Source organism: Diabrotica undecimpunctata, chromosome 8 (assembly GCF_040954645.1).
Source record: "Diabrotica undecimpunctata isolate CICGRU chromosome 8, icDiaUnde3, whole genome shotgun sequence".
NCBI classification, from domain to species: Eukaryota; Metazoa; Arthropoda; class Insecta; order Coleoptera; family Chrysomelidae; genus Diabrotica; species Diabrotica undecimpunctata.
The window spans coordinates 119912592-119933552 of NC_092810.1; the positions used below are offsets into that span (position 1 = coordinate 119912592).

Sequence of the window (20961 nt, forward strand, 5' to 3'; positions counted from 1 at the left end):
TCATTTTTGGATTGCATTTTTATTTTAATTGATATTTCATTCCAGACAGACTATTTTAATATGCAATGTATAATCATAGTCATAAAGTAGAACGTCCAGCTTTAGTTTCTATATTACCAACACCTCTTACCAATAGTAGATTGTTAAGGACCTCAAATAAATAGTTTTAGTACGCAAATATTATGACATTTATATGCGAAGACGAATTATATGCTATGATTATTTTTTGACGGATATTCTCAAGTTAAAGATGATTTCATGTAATCGAATGAACTATCTTACAAGTAAAGTCGTCCCAGGAACGCAACTCAACAATATTTATCAATATCATTTTAAGGGCGTCTACTTTAAAATATGTAATGTATGTCTAAGTTGTTAATATAAATGAGTCAGATAAAATTAAATTATTAGAAGAATTTTCTACCAAGTAACAAAAAAACAAAATTGGTTTAATTTACTAATGTTTGTATTTTAAGAACGATTTCCGAAGTGGAAATTGAAACCTCAATAAACTTACTTTAACCCTTAATTGTGTCTTATTCCCTTTTAAATGGTAATATGTATATTAGATGAGCCAGCGATTTAAGCGCAGAAGCATTACTGCAGAAATTAGAAAAAATATTTGTATTACAACCGTTGATATTAACATAAAGCGAAAATAGAATGGGCCACTTCCCCGCTATTTGGATTTTACACCTCTAGATTATTTTTTATGGGGTATTTTTATGGGGTATTTTATGAATGTATATATAAATATATATATATATATAACGAGTTTATTACAGCTGCCGCCGTTTCTCGCAACCTAGCTTCCAACGCTTGCGATCGTTCCAGTCATCTACTTGTAGACCCCTATCTTCCATTGCACCTTTTACTTCTTGTCTCCACGATCTTCTTGGTCTTCCCTTTTTCCTGAGGTTGGTGGGGATCCACTGTAACATTCTCTTTGGCCATCGTTGATCATTCATTTTTTCTACATGGCCATACCATTTCAGCCTTTTGCATTCTATAGTTTACAGGACGTCAATGTCTATGACAATACGCTCTCTGATTTCAGTATTCCTCACTCTATCTCTTCTAGTGAATTGGCAACATCTTCTCCGATAATTCATTTCCATTGCTTTTATTTTGGATGCGTCATTTTTATTTATTACCCAAAGCTCTGAACCATATGTAGCAATGCTTTCTATGATACTTTTGTATATCCTAATTTTTGTGTTTCGGGTGATGTGGTTGTTCCAAAGTATACTATTCAGTTGACGTATTGCTGAATTTCCTTGACCAATTCTAGTAGCTATTTCTTTTATATTCCGACCATTGTTTGTAATGTTTACACCGAGATATTTATAGCTATCAGTATTTTGAATTTGTTTGCTTCCTAGTTCTAAGTGCTATCCTTCACCTCCCACTACTACGTACTCTGTTTTTGATGGATTAATTGATAAGCCTCACTTAGTATATTCTTCATCTATTTTTCGTAACATGTAGTGGATATCATCTTGATCTTCTGCAAGTATTACTTGGTAATTAGCAAAATGCAAGCTGTACATTGTGTGGTCTCCAATTTTAACACCCATAGGTTCAAATTTTCTTTTCCAAATATCCAAAACCCACTCCAAATAAATCTTAAAGAGTGTAGGTGCAATGCAGCAGCCTTGACAAAGTCCTTTGGTCACTTTTATCTTTTTTGTCACACTATGTCCAATCTTTATTACACTCGTCATATCATCGTACAACTCCCTCGTAAATCGGTGGAATATTCTTGTCTTCTAGCACCTGCCATAGCTTGGCTAATGGGACACTGTCATACGCTTTTTGAAGATCAAGAAATACCATGTGTGTCTCCATATTATGTTCCAAACGCTTTTCTATTGTTTGTTTTAGGCAGAACACATTGTCTATACAAGAACGACCAGTACGAAAGCCACTCTGATCTTCAGCGTCTTCCCAACAATCTTCAATTCGGCTTTTAATTATCTTCCCGTAGACTCTACAGATTGAGTTAGTTACACTAAGCCCTCGGTAGTTCTTACAATCTTTTCTGTCGCCTTTATTTTTGTATAGATTGCTGATATATGCAGTTTTTCATTGTGGGGTTAGCTCTTCTCCTCTCAAGAATAAATTAAAAGTATAGGCCAATAGCTGAAATAGTTTGTCAGGGCCATATTTAATCAGTTCAATGGGTACTCCCCCCGGTCCTGGAGCCTTTCCATTTTTCATAGCGTTGGCGTGTTTTTTAATTTCTTCTGGTGTTATTTCAGTTTCTTCGTGGTAGGAAATATCATATTTTTGGTAGCCAATATCTTGGAATTCTGTTTGATCTTCTGTCAGCATTTGTTCATAATATTCGACCCATAATTCTGGGGCTATTAGAGTTAACCTACTGCATTCTTTTCTATCTGTTCTACTACCTCTAATTGTTTTCCAGGCTTCTTTACTTCTTGCTGTACCCATAAAATTTTCTACGTTATGGCAGGCTTTATTCCACATCTCATTTTTGGCTTTATTTACCTCTTTTTTACTTCTTTGTTTAAGCTGTTGTACTGTTGTCGATCGTAAGGATCCTTTGTTGCTAGCCATTTGTTATACATATTCTTCTTCTTCCCCATAAGATCTTCTATTTCTTTATTCCACCATTCATTTCTATTTTTTTATGCTATCCACTTCTCCAATAGCTTCCATTGCAGCTTCGTCAAGAGCTTTCATAATTTCGTTGTACGTATTAATTGGTGAGGAGTAACAAACATCGTGCAATTTCAGATTCAACTTCATTCGATACAGAAACTGGGTAGACTCATTTTCAAAACCTTGTAGATTATATCTCTTTGTTGAAATGTCTTGCAGTATCATTGAACTTTCGTTTTCATTTTGTCGTTGGCTTCCTTTAAATGTAAATAGTAGTGACGCTTTAAGCAAGTGGTGATTAGATCCACATTTTGCTCCTCGATGGACTCTAACGTTATTAACCTTTATTGTGGAGTTTTCTTTGCATATACAGTAATCGATTATTGATTTCAAATTCCTCGTTGGCTGAATCCACGTGAATTTATGAATATCTTTGTGCTGATAATATCCATTCATTATCTTTAAATTCATATGATCGCAGAAACTTATTAATCTCTCACCGTTTTTATTTATTTTTTCTTCTCCAAATGGACCGACCACTTTGCTATTTACTTTTCTTCCGGTTCTAGCATTTAAGTCACCTAGTAGAATTACTTCCTTCCTAGTTCCAATACTCTCTACCAGGTCCGTCAATTCGTCGTAAAATTTATCCTTTACCTCGTCCTTTTCATCTTCAGAAGGTGCATATGCGCTCACTACCACTATGTTACGTCCTTTTAGCTTCATCTCAACTTTTATGAGCCTTTCGTCGTATTTAAGAAGCAAAATATATGTAAATAGGCCACATACTATTCAAGAACTAAAAGACAGAATTACAGAAGAGATTATCTAACAAAGCACTAAAGTGAACAACAGATAAACAATTATGATTTATTTATCTTAATCGTTAGTGCTCTATGCTCGCACAGATTAATGCAAAGTTAAGATCCAAATTAATGATAGGACCCTTAAGCTAGCGGGGACAAATGAGCAGAATTTAATTTAACCTACGTAATATTTTTTTACCCATTTTTCACTAATTTATTAACACTCCAATAATTTTTCACCACCAAACCTCCCTTAATGGGAGCGATTCTGCTGGCTTAAGGTTCAAGCTAGCAGAATTCAGAAAAAAAACTTTTTGCCGAGGGCATACTTTTCACCCATTTTTCACTAATTTTTTACCACCCTAATAATTTTTCACCACCAAAATACCCTTAAGGGGAGCGAATCTGCTGACATGCGGATAAAGCTAGTAGAATTTCAAAAAAATATTTATGATATACCACAGTGCTCTGCTAGGTTTTTACGAATGTATTGCCACACTAGTAATTATTCATCCCTTAACAACTCCTTATGAGAAGTCAATAAATATATTGGGTTAATATTTAAGGTGATAAAAAATCTATTTTTACAATTTTACTGTACTATACTTGTAACTAAAACTATAAATTGTTGCCAGGTTTTTACTGAATTTTATCCACCCTCATAATTTTTTACCCACTAAGCCACAGTTAATGGAAAACATTCAACAAGCTACGCATTCACGCTAGCTAAATAAATTATTTTTTTGGGAAGAAATTCGAGATTTTTTCAATTTTCGATCATAAAAAATAACCACCTGACTTTCACAGTTGTAAACTTCCTTTTTTGCTTTTATAGAAAAAAAAGTATGGGACGGAATTTGATAGTACGTTTTTGTAAATATTTTTTTAAAAGAATATATTACTTTTATTTAATGATTTTTGATATTAAGGGCTAAAAAGTTTAATTGAAAAAAACCACCAACATTCGTAATGACGGCCCATTGGGCCGGAATTAGCTACTAAAATTGTGCCCAATACCGGCCTACTCTGTTTTTGTAAATCCCACTTTGTTTTGGCCCAAAAACTAAAGTGTTTTGTAAGAAATACAACTATTAACCATCTCTAATGAACACACTACTGCATGTAAGTGAAAAAATATTTTCTGTAATAATTTGCAAACAAATGTTGTAACCAATGAATTTCTCAATGTTTACCTGAAACATTAAGGACTGGCGACCGCTCTCGAACTGGTTGTGTCGCTTGATTAAATCAAACTAACTAAATCAAAAGCTAGAACATCCACCCACCATTTTTACATAAAAATGGCCTAATAAATTTCTCGCTAGGATACATACTCGCCGTAGTATTAAGTTTAACGAACAATTTACAAAAGAACTTTAATTTTTTTAATAGGCCGGATTTACATCCCGAATTTTATAGGCGGTTAATAGGTTATCTTGTTAACTCTAAACAAAGAACAGAGAAACTGTTACTAGCAACAGAAATGGACTTCTGGAGAAGAGCAGCAGGAAAATCAAGAAGAGATCGGATACCAAATGAGAGAATACGTGAAATGATGGGAGTCAAGCATACAATAGTTGATGACATAAAAACAAAACAGTTAATATGGTACGGCCATGTACAGAGAATGCCAGATGACAGGATTCCAAAACAGATTTTGATGTGGACACCACAAGGGAGAAGGAAAAGAGGAAGGCCGAGAAAAAGCTGGAGAGAGGGAATTGAAAAAGAACTAGAGGAAAGAGAAATCCCTCCGGGCCTATGGCTGAATAGAGAAGAATGGCGGTTAGGAGTCGGAAGGCGTCGGAGAACGCTATAAACCGATAGTAGTAGTAGTTAACTCTAAACTGGGTACATAATAATTCTCGCTTTATAAAGAATAGATATTTGCTCCAAATGTATGTAACTGCAATATAACACAATATAGAGCACGTGTCCAGAAATATGCTTAAAAAAAAGAAATGAATATTATTGTAACGATAAAGATAATAGTGAGAAGTTTTCACAAATTCTTTAAAAAATCTTAAAAAAAATTAATTCATAAATAAACTTTTGTATTATTTTTTCGTATGTCGTAAGTTATTTTAATTTTTTAAATATAGTGGCGCATGAATGAAAGAGTATCAGATATAATAAACTTTTTCTTTCCAGACAAGAACAGTGGCACAAAAATCAAGATGTGTTATCAGATGATCAACTGTTTGACGACAACTTTCTAAACTCTGCTGACAGCAACAGGATACGAATACATAAAGTTTTGGTAAGTGTATCGAGTTTCAATTTATCTTAATAAAAAATAATTGTCTGTCTGCTAAGAATATAATATCCAAAAAATAGACTTAGTTGTATACGAAAAGTTATATTTCTAAACTAATTATATCTAAATATATCTTGTATCAAAATGCTTGTTGTACTAATTCATTATAAGAGGCGTAGTATAAAAAGGCAAATAAGGGAGCCAATAAAATATGACAAAAACAATAACCACAATGAGTATAGATATAATAACAAATGTAACAGTGGTTTAGTAGAGTATACAAAACATGTAAAATATCAAAAAAGTACCCAACACTAAGTTACACCTTAAGAAAAGGTATGTATTCTGTTTTAGTTTTTAAACTTTATTTATATTCCTCTAGTTTTGTTTTCTCCAGCGAATACCCCTATACTTTATCTCAAAGTGACTAGTCTGTACAGGGTAAGATATACACTTCTAACCTTATGGAAATTTCGCCAAGACGTTGCCAGTTTTATGGAGTGATCGATGGCGTTCTCTATTGTCTATCTTTCAAAATAAATGGAATAAACCTGGAGTTCTCAACAAGTCCTCACGTACAATTTTATGTAATTTACAAATATCGTTTGCTAATAATTTTACATAATACTAAACAATATTTGTTTCTAATAGTAACTTATCAACTTTTATCTTTTAGTATTAGCACTAGAATAATAAATAGTGATCGCTACTGCATGTTGCGCTTCTCTGAACTCTTACAAATTGTACTTTCAGTCGGGTTTTTTGTTTTGTTACAATATAATCGATTATTGATTTTATGTATAACTTTTGATTTCTGTTCACGAAAACCTTTTCCGTCTGTGTTTTAAGTACATGAACATTTTTCAGTTTCCCAATTCCGAAGATATATTTGAGTTATGGAAGTTAACACCGTAGTGTTTTGGGGGGGGGGGTCTTCAGTTTCTGTACATAAATACTCGAGCCAATATTCTTTGGCTTGCGTAATTTTTCTTTTCATGAGTTTATTTCACGGTATTTTGTTAATATTACCATTTTTTGTTTCTGTCGAACCTCCATCAGGTTTAGGATTTCCTGTGTCATCCACTTATTTTTTGCCAATATTTGAGGTGGTTTCAAGGACTCTCTTACTTCCTCTAAAATCGAGTTTTGTATGTCGTACCAACATTCTTTGGTGATTCTGTTTTCGTTTGATATATTGTGTGTCTCATTATAAAAGTTATTTTAATACCAGATGTGGAAATTAATAAGTTTTGGAAAAAAAGGTAATATCTCAAACAGCACATTCCAACTGACAAACCCGTATATACAGTTAGGATGAGTAAACGTTTAACTTAATTGGTCTATTAACAAATTACTTGAAATTTATATAACCTTCTACCTGTTATTTATCGTTAATTGGTTTTTAATTTGAAGAGACTTGTACGATGACAAACTAACACTTAAAATTCTGCTTTCGAGGGAATTGGTTGTAAAGTCGTTTGAGTATTCAGTTTGTGCAAAATATAAATTTAGTATTGTTATAAAAGTGTTTATTTTTAAATTTAGAGTGTGTATACTTACCGGTGAATCCACGTAAGTCAAATTCACCTTTATTGTATGAAACAATGTGGAGTTCCTGGAGTCCAAAGGATAAAAGGGCAATTTCGCCAGTTAATAAACCGGAACCAAATCGACAAGAAAGTGATCTCATTCAAGTATTAGAACCTAAACACCGCCAACGAATAAATTTATCTACTGATGCAAAACAAATTATTGCCAATGTTTTTCAAACTCCTGTCGAACAAAAAAAAGTGGACAGTAACGAAGCCTTACATGAAACGGCAACTTTGACTAAAAAGCCATTATCTACAGTCAGAAAAATTGTAAGTAATCCTATTATACTAAGATTAATAAGACGGAATAACAGTATTTCTCGGAAGCTCGATCGTGCAGATGAAGATCTTATTCGTCGCAAAGTGTATGCCTTGTCTGAAGAACAACACTAGATATATTAGTTGACAATACTGAAATTAAGTGCGGTAGAACAACTGTTTGGAAGTGTTTGCAACGTATAGGGTTTAAATACAAAAAAGTATATAAAGGACAGTTACTTATGAAATCCTATCGTTTACGGATATGTCGAATGGAATATTTAAACACAATTAAACAGTATCGTCGAGAAAATCGACCTATTATTTATTTAGATGAAACGTGGTTTGATACTCACGATACGCCATCCAAAGGTTGGGTAGATAGTTGATCAATCTTGTTCAACAAAAGCGCCTTCTAATAGAGTAAAAATAATTACAATATTCCATCCTGGCTCAGTCGATGAATGGGTTCCAAATGCCTTATCTCTATCAGCTAAAAACATCAGTGATCAGAGACATGCTCGATTATAATGTCAACACAACTTCAGATATATTTGAAAACTGGTTTAAAAATAAGTTAATACCCAACATCCCCTCTAATAGTGTTATAGTTATGGACAATGCAACAACAACATATATGCAGGCTATGCAACATATTGGCATAGCCTCATAGCACAACCTCATGGCTACTTATCACCAAATCAATAACTATGGTTATTCTAGTTAGTTTATTAACTAGTGTAAGAAAGCTCTAAAGCCCACTGTTAGCACAGTGCGATCCAGTTATAGCTTTTGGAATTCCTTTTCAAGCAAGCATTTTAAATATGATTGCGATAAATTTTACTATATATTAATATATTCTTTACATATAGTGCCTTCTTTATCTGAATCTCTTTTTTCATTGCGTACCTTATTTTATTAGTATGAATGATTATTTATACTTTGTGATTGCAACTAAGTCATTACCTTTTAATTTTAAGAAATCTGCCTAATCTGTTGTAATTAACTCGGTTGTTGGACAGTATATTAACTATGTTATTCATTAAAGGAAAGTTCATCATCTCCATCAAAACATAATTAAATATCACCGCTAGCCTTACAAAAGTAGATTAAATATTTACCCAATTTAATAAGGATTTGTGTTACAGCTTAAGAAGAGTAATAAAATATTAATCAAATAATTTTATTTTGCACTGTTAATTAAAACATCCTACAGTTCTTTCTTACTTTAAAATCCAGAATTTTCGAATATACAGGGTATACGACGTGTAAAATAGTAATATATATATATATATATATATATATATATATATATATATATATATATATATATATATATATATATATATATATACATATATATCTACAAACAGAACAATTTGGGTATGCAGCGGAAGATAGGACAAAGAAATACTCTTTTTAGTCTACCAAGCTTTCGCAAATCTTTATACTTTTATCAAGGTAATAAACCACTTTAAAAACTTATTCAAAAAGGACGTACAAAGATTTTATTGGACGATGTTACAAAAACATTACGTGAAATGGATTTTCGGTATGTAAAGAGAAGTCGGAAAAGTTTGTTAATCAAGAGAGATGAACTAGTGGTATGTAGGAAAGAATATTTAAAAAAATGGTGATTTTGACATCTGGGAAAAAATTATTGTATGGACGAAACGTGGTTGAATGAGGGTTCATACGAAATCCAAAGTATGTCAGGACTTATATTAAAAGTTCACTTTTAAGGAGGGACTTTCAAGCTGGTGGAGATGCCGGGTATCGAACTCGTTGTAGTTTCAAGCAGCTATTGACTTTTGCATGGTATCTGATGTGCTGCTGCAGTTGGTATCCTATGTGGGTAACAAGAAAAATTATTTTGGCCAAAAAAGTAAAATATTAAAACTTTTATAAGTAAGAATGTAACTTTTCCTTGTCATATTTTACCACGATTACAAGTATTACAGTTGTAATTACAGTTCTGAGAAAATATTAAATAGGAAATAGCAAATGGCATAGATTAAATGACTATAATAAATATTAAACAAAATATTTAAGTTACATTAAAAATTCTAGCTGCATAGGAATAGGATTAATGCATGGAAAAATAAAACGTGGTGTGTACAGTCCAAATTCAATGTCACGGTATCGCTTTAAAATAATAGACTCTGGAGGGGCCCGGAACGAGAGACTAGTGTAGTACAATGGTGGAGTGTACATTTTTAAAATATGGGGAATCATTGTGAGGACTAACTTAAAAGAAACCCTTTACATTAGACTTCTTTAAACGTACTGATATTGGAATAATGATCTTATGTACCTTTTTATATGTTTAAAATAAAATTAATATTAAAATTCATATATAAATACCAGCACATCTACAAAAAATAATAATAATAATCGACCCGGCAGCCCAATGTAAACCTTAATTTTAAAAAACAAATTTGCCATAATAATGATAATAAAGTTATGAGGTACGTCCTTACAATATTAAAACTTCGTAGGACGAAGGATTTCACAGGTACTTTCCGAATGGCAAAACAACAATAGCAACAAAAAACAAAATTGCTAGAACTATATTAGTTGTTATTTAAAATAAATCTATTTATGCTAATTTACTTCTAGATGGTAATTCACCATCACTACTTGTCGCCAAGTGCTCGGTCAAGAGTGACCAATGAGCACTCTTGGCGCGCATCGCCCCGCCTTCCTCCCTTTTCCAATTTTTTCATTAGTCTTTTGGTTTGGAATCTTGTAAAATATTATGTATACATATTAATTGATTTCCAAACCAAAGGACAGTCTACCTCGATCTCTCCTAGATCCCTAAACTCTAGGGAGTCGACTAGCGGGGCTCTGCTCCACCTACCTTAGACTCTGAGGCTTTGTCTGCGCTTTCTACGAATTAGTTTTATTTTATCCTTCGAAATGAACAATTCAACGTCCCAACTTGAATAAGGGATAAGTGCCTAGGGTGTTTTGCACACCGACTTCACGAAATATCCTAGAGCAGAGCGTATAGCAGAGTGGATAAGTTCATAGGTCCACTCTAGCTACGACGACATGGCGCCCAACAAATGGATTAAAATCCGAACCTACGACCCAGTTCCTGATCTACAGAAGGCAACACTCCATTGACTTTCACATGGGTTAAAGTCAAGTGAACAGTGGGGACAGCCACGGAGTGTTACAAAGTTATATTCTAACACTCCGCCATCGAGCTTTGCAGCAATCCTGATGCCTTCAGTGTACCAGGTGTCTCAGCGAGCCAGCCTTCTTCGACGTTTTGAAGCCCCGGAAGCTACGAAAATCCTGGAGTAGCCACAGTCCCTGTCTGCTCTCCAGATATGTGGTCCGCGTCACCACGGAGCCCCAGGCAAACTCGCCTACGAGACCCCAGGATAAGCGGATGGAAGCCGGATAGCAGAGAAGAAGACGAACCCGCTGGGAGGAATGGTACACCGACCGTGGATGGAGCATGCCGCAGAGGGAGATGCAGTAACATCTGGGCCCCCTAGGTTCAAGATAAGTATTGTATGTGAGTTACAAACTTTTTGAATTTATTTTGGACACTTTTAAATTACTGTATTCATTATTCTATATATTTTTTTCGCATTTCTTAAACTTGTAATATTTTAAAATTTTCAATAAAATTTTCCACAGCCTCAGAGTCTCGAAAGGAGGGGGGATGTCGCCAAGTGCTCGGTCAAGAGTGACCAATGAGCACTCTTGGCGCGCATCGCCCCGCCTTCCTCCCTTTTCCAATTTTTTCATTAGTCTTTTGGTTTGGAATCTTGTAAAATATTATGTATAGATACTAATTGATTTCCAAACCAAAGGACAGTCTACCTCGGTCTCTCCTAGAGCCCTAAACTCTAGGGAGCCGACTAGCGGGGCTCTGCTCCACCTACCTTAGACTCTGAAGCTTTGTCTTCGCTTTCTACGAATTAGTTTTATTTTATCCTTCAAAAAGAACAATTCAACGTCCCAACTTGAATAAGGGATAAGTGCCTAGGGTGTTTTGCACACCGACTTCACGAAATATCCTAGAGCAGAGCGTATAGCAGAGTGGATAAGTTCATAGGTCCACTCTAGCTACGACGACATGGCGCCCAACAAATGGATTAAAATCCGAACCTACGACCCAGTTCCTGATCCACAGAAGGCAACACTCCATTGACTTTAACATGGGTTAAAGTCAAGTGAACAGTGGGGACAGCCTCGGAGTGTTACAAAGTTATATTCTAACACTCCGCCATTGAGCTTTGCAGCAATCCTGATGCCTTCAGTGTACCAGGTGTCTCAGCGAGCCAGCCTTCTTCGACGTTTTGAAGCCCCGGATGCTACGAAAATCCTGGAGTAGCCACAGTCCCTGTCTGCTCTTCAGATATGTGGTCCGCGTCCCCACGGAGCCCCAGGCAAACTCGCCTACGAGACCCCAGGATAAGCGGATGAAAGCCGGATAGCAGAGAAGAAGACGAACCCGCTGGGAGGAATGGTACACCGACCGTGGATGGAGCATGCCGCAGAAGGAGATGCAGTAACATCTGGCCCCCCTAGGTTCAAGATAAGTGTTGTATGTGAGTTACAAACTTTTTGAATTTATTTTGGACACTTTTAAATTACTGTATTCATTATTCTATATATTTTTTTCGCATTTCTTAAACTTGTAATATTTTAAAATTTTCAATAAAATTTTCCACAGCCTCAGAGTCTCGAAAGGAGGGGGGATGTCGCCAAGTGCTCGGCCAAGAGTAACCAATGAGCACTCTTGGCGCGCATCGCCCCGCCTTCCTCCCTTTTCCAATTTTTTCATTAGTCTTTTGGTTTGGAATCTTGTAAAATATTATGTATACATACTAATTGATTTCCAAACCAAAGGACAGTCTACCTCGGTCTCTCCTAGAGAACTAAACTCTAGGGAGCCGACTAGCGGGGCTCTGCTCCACCTACCTTAGACTCTGAAGCTTTGTCTTCGCTTTCTACGAATTAGTTTTATTTTATCCTTCAAAAAGAACAATTCAACGTCCCAACTTGAATAAGGGATAAGTGCCTAGGGTGTTTTGCACACCGACTTCACGAAATATCCTAGAGCAGAGCGTATAGCAGAGTGGATAAGTTCATAGGTCCACTCTAGCTACGACGACATACTGTCTTCTCCTGGAGGTATAATAATGGGCTCGATAAGAACATCAACACGCGTGTCTACATCCCTTAGTTTATCTGCTTCTTTCTGTACGTGTTTAATGCATGACTGCCAGTTTTAAGCGGTTATATTTTGTTTAGTTTGTTTTAATAATAATTTGACATCTTTTATTTTTAAGGTTTAGTTCTTTTGCGCTACCTTATTTTTTTTATATATGCCCATATTAGCTCGATAGGATTCAATTCTGATGTATGAAATCTTATATTTGCGCACTACATCAAGTAATTAAACTTTTATCATGTATTCGTCAAAATCTATATTTTTGCTTCTTAGCCAATCTACTATCTCTGCCTTTCGAGATACAGAAGTCGGTATTTTTTCCTTACGACGGCTGTGATATGGTGCATTGTCTATTATAATTACCGATCCAGGTACTACAAGAATCAGTATAGAGGAAAACCACTTTTTTAACACATCCGAATCCATATCCTCATGTTAATCGCCCGTTTTGATTGAGGTAAACACATTTAAACCACCTTGTAAGAAACCTAAATCACTTCCTATGTGCATAATAATGAGGCGTCTTCTTTTACCGAAAATGCTTTTAAGCCGGTTGAAAGTCACTCCTTAAAACTGAATTTTTAATATTTAAGTTTTGCCATACTTTTGATTTCGTATGACCCTCATTCAACCACGTTTAGTCCATATAATAATTTTAATTAATTAATTAATTAATTAAAATCACCATTTTTTTGATAATATTCTTTCCGACATATCACTAGTTCGTCTCTCTTGATTAACAAACTTTTCCGACTTCTCTTTACATACCGAAAATCCATTTCACGTAATGTTCTTTGTAACACCCGCATGGATATTTTATTTAAAGTATCATCTATGAAATTTTCTTCGTATTATACTTTTTGTAATATCGTCCAATACAATTTTTGTACGTCCTTTTTGAATAAGTTTTTAAAGTGGTTTATTACCTTGATTTATTCGGACAACCGTACTAGAGTGCAACAAATTTAAGTTTGGGAATGTGACGTAGTGTTTAACGCAGGTGGGCGGACTGTTTCTACCAGTGGCGGGCGGAAACAGGTAGATTTAAAATAATTTTTCACAAGTATATCCAATTAAGTTAACAATAATTTTGTTAATTTTTAGTTTCATAGTTCTTAATCATTATGAAGTTTAAAGTCAATTGCACTCGAAAAATAATGAGTAAAATATTAGGAGTACTTTAATAAATAACAAATTCATCAATACTTACAATTTATTAATATTACTCCGAAGGAAGGGTTTCAATAATATAAAAAAAATTATTAGTTTATTTTAACTAATTAAGTAATATATTTATTTGTCTAAACAAGAAGTTAATTAGTTAGTTATGATTCCTCGCATGATTCTAAGATCTCTATTCCTGAATTTGAATTACAATCTTCATCCTTAGAAAAGCTTTTTCCGGATAAACCAGTATTAACAATAAATTGCGTAAGTAGTAAAGCTAACAGCTAAGTGTCTAACAAATGTTCATTTTCGATTTAAATGTTTTTATAATTTTACGCGTGTTTACATATATTAATCCACTCCTCTAATAACACTTCTTCTAAAAATTTAGTTTTTGCTATATTTTCAACATCATTTATATTAAATGTTGTATTATGAGTTGTCACTCTACCTTTTATCAAAGCTCATATTTTTTGATAGGGTTTAACTCTGGATGATAGGGAGGCAAGTGAAGACCTTAATGTCCATGATGTTCAAGCTCAAAATATAATACATATACATATGGAAAAAATGTCGTAAAAATTATTTTAGAGGATTTTTCGGAATTAAAATAAAAATAATCATTGTATATTTTTGCTGAACGATCTTTAACTCGTTATTAGTTTCGTGGACAGTCGTTAATAAGCTTTTTATGAAATTTTTGTCAAAAATAGAGTTTGATTTATTATGAAACTTTCAAAGTAATTATGGCTTACATTACTGTTATTGTTACACCAATTGACTTTTTAATTTATTATAAACATGCACCGAATTTAAAAATTCACACGCATATTAACGCACACAGCGTTAGGTACCAATCCAGTCTCTTCTCCAGCCTGACCAATATTCAGCCTTTTGCCCTTATAAATCGGTTTCTTTAAAGTTTTTCCACTTTGATCTGCCCAGTGATATGGTGCAGTATGGCTGATGTGTACCTATATATCTTTCATTGGTATAAATTATGGTTCTACCCTCAGATCAAAATTGAATTAGCTGCTTTAAATATTGTATTTGTTTTGAACGAATATCATAACTTTTCATTAGGACACTCCTATTGTCTTCGGATTTTCGCATTGTCTTTGGATTTTCGCCCCCTGCAGTTTGTTCGAGATGATTTGAAGAGTATCTGTTCAAAAGTATGATGGTTTTATTTGTTCCTATCTTTTTAGGAGCCATATTGTTAAGTAACTATTATTAATAACTAAAATAAACACACTATAGATACCCTAAATTATTTAATAATACACTAATTACTACTACCAATATACTAAGCACTAATCTAAAAAAAATTAATAAAATATCCAACACGATCAAATCAACATGTCAAACACTCTCGGCGATACGTACTTCTCAAACTACGACACTGGCAAGCAGTACACTGGTTGTTTCCATGGTAACACTAGTAAACACGATTCACTGCGCATCGTCGAAGTATGAGTCATATTCCCAAACTTAAGTTTGTTGCAGTCTAGCCGATACTTTCGTTAAATCACCACACAATGCCGCGACGTTCTCTATAAACATATCTTGATTTCTTCTACGTAATCGCTCATAAACTGATTTAATCATTTGTTTTTCTTTCATAGATAACCACCCCCTTTTACCCGGGTTATCAACAGATGTAGATACTGCAAGTTGGTTTTGATGCCACTTTACCCGAATGTGCGCTCATGAAATACTTCTAACCACCTGATTTTAATATTTATTTCCACTATTTGCCGGCGAGTTTTAACAATGTTGCCGTATTGCAATAAGAATATTACTTTCGACAAAGATAACACTATCCGCACTATATTTTTCTTAACTGCAATGATCAAACCACCACCACGAGTTTAATTATTATCTCTATCTCTTCTGTCAAACAGTTCAGCATCCTGGACACTGGTATTTAACCACGATTCAGTAATTATAATGATGTCATGGTTACAAGACAACATACTGTTATCTTGAAAACCAAAATAATTTATATATTAAATAAGTAACAAGCTCTAATGTACGTTTTTCATAGAACATTTTTAACAGTATAAGTTATTTTTAAAAACACCTAGTATATAGATATACACAGCAAAGACTAAAGTAATTCCTGAAACTGCACTCATCAATCAGATGCATTTTCATGTAAATCATTCAAAAGAATTGGTCTCCAAAATCAATCCGTTCACCACCGTATCCTTCTTGTAATTTCGCTCAGATCGCCAGCACAATGATTGAATGTTTCGCATTTATTTTATTTCAATGTGTATTGAAGTTTTTCCAAACACAAATCAAATAACGAATAGAAAATTCCGTTCTAGCGGCTTTCCTGCAAATAACTACTAAAAAGATATTTACTTTTTTCCAATTTCAAGAAGTTTTTTCTTTAAATAAACTGGCTTTACTTCTATTATCAAACAGGAGCTCAACGCCTTGTTTGGAGTAAAGTTCTAAAGGGAGTTGTATTGTAGCACGAGATTTAAAAAATGTACCCATTAAAAAAATATTTTTGTCTATATTGGAGATTTTGAGTTTTAGAAAATATAATTGTAATGTAATCTAAAACGTTTTCGTCGTTTTACTTTACTTTAATTTTAAATGGAGAGCGGAATATATACAAAGTGCGTAGTGTGCAATATATGCACAGTGCAAGATGCATATATTACATATTTTTGCTTATTTCAAAGAACAATAGCATATTTAAGGTAAACCACGATTTATTTTGCACATTTTAAAAATAAATTAAATAAAAAATTATAATATTCCTCTATTATTGGAATTTTATAACTTGTATATGATCAAGCTCATTATCTATTGCTTATTATCTATCTGTATTTCTAACGAATCTAATAATTTCTGGGCATATGTTCATGCAAAGAATAAAACTTCTAGAATCACAGGTGATATGTGTTACAACGGCGATACATTTAATAATCCTCGCGATATAATCCATGCTTTTAAGATGTTTTTTGAAAAAGTTTATTTACGTCGACAACAATGTATTAAATAATCAAGAATGTAGTGATATCTACTTACCCACTATTAATTTTAACGAATTTCAAGAAAACGAAATTTTCTTAGCATTTAAAAGAATTAAAAATAAAATGACGTCCGGACCGGATAATATTCCAGCATTTTTAGTGAAAGATTGTTCTCGGGTATTTGTAAAGCAACTTGAAAAAATTTTTAACTTATCAATAAAAAACGTTAACTTATCCTGAATTATGGAAAAATGCAAAAATATGCCCTGTATTCAAAAACGGAACGAAATCTGATGTATCCAATTACAGACCGGTATCTTTGTTATCCAATTTTTCAAAGGTTTTCGAAGTAACTCTATAGAATTGTATTTACCCTTCTGTTAGGGGATGGATATCACCTTATCAACATGGCTTTATAGACAAACGTTCTACTGTATCAAACTTAGCTGTAATAACTCAATATATTTTAGATGTTTTGGATGTACAAGGTCAAGTAGATGTGATATATACTGATTTTTCTAAAGCGTTTGATAAGGTTGATCACAAATACCTACTCTTTAAATTATCAAATTTGGGATTTGCTGGAAACATTTTAAAGTTACTGGAAAGCTATTTAATAGGTGGGAACCAATTTGTATCCTATAATGGTTTCATATCAGAATTAATCTGTACTACATCCGGTGTTCCACAGGGATCAAATTTAGGTCCATTGTTGTTCCTATTATATATCAATGATTTATTTTTAGATATCAATAACAGAAAATTGTGTTTTGCGGATGATCTTAAAATATACTGTGAAATTAAAACAATTGCTAACTGTATAGATTTACAGAACGATCTAAATTATATAGATACTTGGTGTGTGAAAAACAAACTTTTTCTTAATGTCAATAAGTGTAAAGTAGTAAGTTACTCTAGGAGGAAAAATAAGGTTGATTTTAATTATGTAATTCAGGGGTCAGATCTTGAAAAATGTAATAGCATTAAAGATTTAGGAGTTATATTTGATTCAAAATTAACCTTTAACAACCATATTGAGCAGAAAGTATCCGATGCTATGAAAATGTACGGTTTTATCATCAGAAACTGTAGAAATTTTAGCGATATAAGACCGATTAAACTACTGTATCTATCGCTAGTGCGAACAAAACTAAAATATTGTAGCTTAATTTGGTATCCCATTTATAAATGTTATATGCAACAGATTGAAAAGGTACAACGGAAACTTTTAAAATATTTAGCTTTTAAGGTTGATGGAGTCCTGTCCATGGTTATGATTACGATTTGTTATGTAACAGGTTTAATATTGTACGTTTAGAGTTAAGAAGAATTATATTTTCGGTTTCATTTTTATATAAGTTGTTACATAACTGTATTGACTGCAGTGATATATTAGGTCAAATTAGATTTAATGTGCCAAGAATTACTTCCAGGTCGACTATCGTGTTTACTTGTCCACGTGCGAGAACAAATATGTTACTGAAGTCACCCATTTATATTATGTGCAATAATTATAACAAAATATGCAACCATTGTGATATTTTCTCATGCTCAATTAATCATCTGGTTGATACCGCACTGGTTTATGGAGTACATTAGATTGTTAATTTTTTTTTGTTAATTTTTTTTGTGTATTTTTTATTTTTTATTTCTTATATACGTAGTGATTTGTTTAATTATATTGTTCCCACTCTTTATTTTGTTTTTCACCTACTTATTTTTTGCACTTATTTTTTTACTTGATATTTTTTTATCACCTACTAATGATTATATACTAATTAAAAATGTATCTTAAATTTTTACCCTAGAAATGAGAAACTGTTGGGTAATAAAGCTATTATTTATTTATTTATTTATCTGGACTTTCCCATTACCACCTCAATTTAATAGTTATGGTTTTCCAAAAAAATAATATTTTATTAGCGTAGCAAGTTGCAGATACCTACCTGCTTTTAAGTCTCTAATTATTTTGTCAGATTCCGGCAACAAACATTTGTTTAAAACAAACGTTGTATCGTGTTTAGTGTTAATGAATTGTTTGGTATATATAAAATTTAAACATATTTACCATTCAAAAAAGTGCTTGGATAAAGCTTGGATAGAGCGTTTCCCAAGTTAAAGTATTTTGCAAGGCCTGTTCCAAGAGCGTAAGTTTCATTTATTTCTATATTTCATTTCTTAAATGAGAAACTGACAAACAAAAGCATCTTGATCCCTCTTCTTCTTATAGTGCCGTGCACCTATAATGCGTTGGCGAATTATCTAAAGGCCAGACGTCTATCTTTTGCGGCATGTAACAGCTCGCCGCTGGTATTTATGCCTGTCGAGTTCTTTATATTTCGTAGCAACGACATTTATTTGCGACCTACTCCTCTCTTTCCCTCAATCGTTTCTTGGATAATTAGTTGAGAAATTGTATATTTTTTTTCCTCCCAGGATATGGGACTTCTAATTTTTCGTACCTTGATCAAGTTCTATAATTCTCTCTTAGTAGTTGTTCTTCTTAAGACTTCCTCGTTTCTTAACCTATCTGTCCATGGTATATGGAATATGGAACGTTTTTCACAAGGTCCACATTTCGAAGGCCTCCAACTTATTAATGGAGGATATTTTTAACGTTCATATCTCCATGCAGTGAAGACTCAATCGGTGAATCTTGGAACCACAAAAGAAATTTTTTTCAAGAGAGAGTATTTTTATTGGACAAAATCGCTTTTGCTTTTATTTGAAAAAAGACAAACATAGAGAGAGAGAAGCATCAAAATACAAAAATTTATCAAATTTTAGATAATTTCGCTTTTGTTTAACTCTTTGTATGAAAATTATTTTTTTGGTGCTTGAACATTTTTTTTCGTCTACAGATTTTCTGTGAGAAGAATTTTCAAGTCGACCAAAATGTAAAACCTCCAACTCATAAGTTGAAGCTAAAAAATTGCGTTAGGACTCGACATTACGCTCAACAACCGGCGATTCACATATCTCTTCAAAATGTTCAAGATCAAGATGAATTAAAAGAAAAAAATATTTGTTTAATCAAGACTTGTTGTAAAGCTATGTCACCAGCAAACATTCCGTTAAAAAAGTGCAAACTACACATTTTAATCAATTTTTGCAAAAATATTGTTTGTGGACTATTTTTTGTGCTACGTAAATAAACATTTTAAATAAAAAAAATATGTCAATAATAATAAATAATTTTAAAAAAACTACAAATAGTGGATTATTTTATTGAAATTTAAACAAAATGCATCGAGAGGACTAGTTTGATGACCATTGTAGTAGACCGTGTGCGACTACTGATACTCAAAATTAAATTGCGTCTACTAAAAGGCGAAACGATAACAACTTTTACGTAATTGTCGATGAAAGCACAGATACATGTGGTCGGTATAGGGTGCATCTTATAATCGGGGTCTTGAAAGAGGATGAACCAGCAAAAACTTTATTTAATAGCTGCAAAACAACTAAAGAAAACCAACAATTTGACTATAAGTCATTCCATTGAGCAAACGATCTCTACTTTATTTTTGTCAAAAGACCAAGAACAAAAAAGGGACAATTTTTTTAAATTTTTATCAGGTGCCGTTCTGTATATGGTAGAGGTGGGACAAAATTTAAAAATATTTTATCCAAATATGGTACACGTCACTTTTCTTCTACTTGGTATAGACAGATAATAATAATAAAAATAAAAATAAAAATAAAAATAAAAATAAAAATAAAAATAAAAATAAAAATAAAAATAAAAATAAAAATAAAAATAAAAATAAAAATAAAAATAAAAATAAAAATAAAAATAAAAATAAAAATAAAAATAAAAATAAAAATAAAAATAAAAATAAAAATAAAAATAAAAATAAAAATAAAAATAAAAATAAAAATAAAAATAAAAATAAAAATAAAAATAAAAATAAAAATAAAAATAAAAATAAAAATAAAAATAAAAATAAAAATAAAAATAAAAATAAAAATAAAAATAAAAATAAAAATAAAAATAAAAATAAAAATAAAAATAAAAATAAAAATAAAAATAAAAATAAAAATAAAAATAAAAATAAAAATA

General features: G+C 32.6%; 1 protein-coding gene across 1 annotated transcript in view; it reads left to right on the forward strand.

The window, feature by feature from the left end:
* The window catches only part of CCHa1 (neuropeptide CCHamide 1), a 181372-nt gene that overhangs the window by 149323 nt on the left and 11088 nt on the right, over window positions 1-20961 (forward strand). Inside the window, exon 4 of the mRNA XM_072540851.1 lies at window positions 5583-5691. Coding sequence (XP_072396952.1) covers window positions 5583-5691 — 109 coding nt within the window. The remainder of the gene's footprint in view (window positions 1-5582; window positions 5692-20961) is intronic.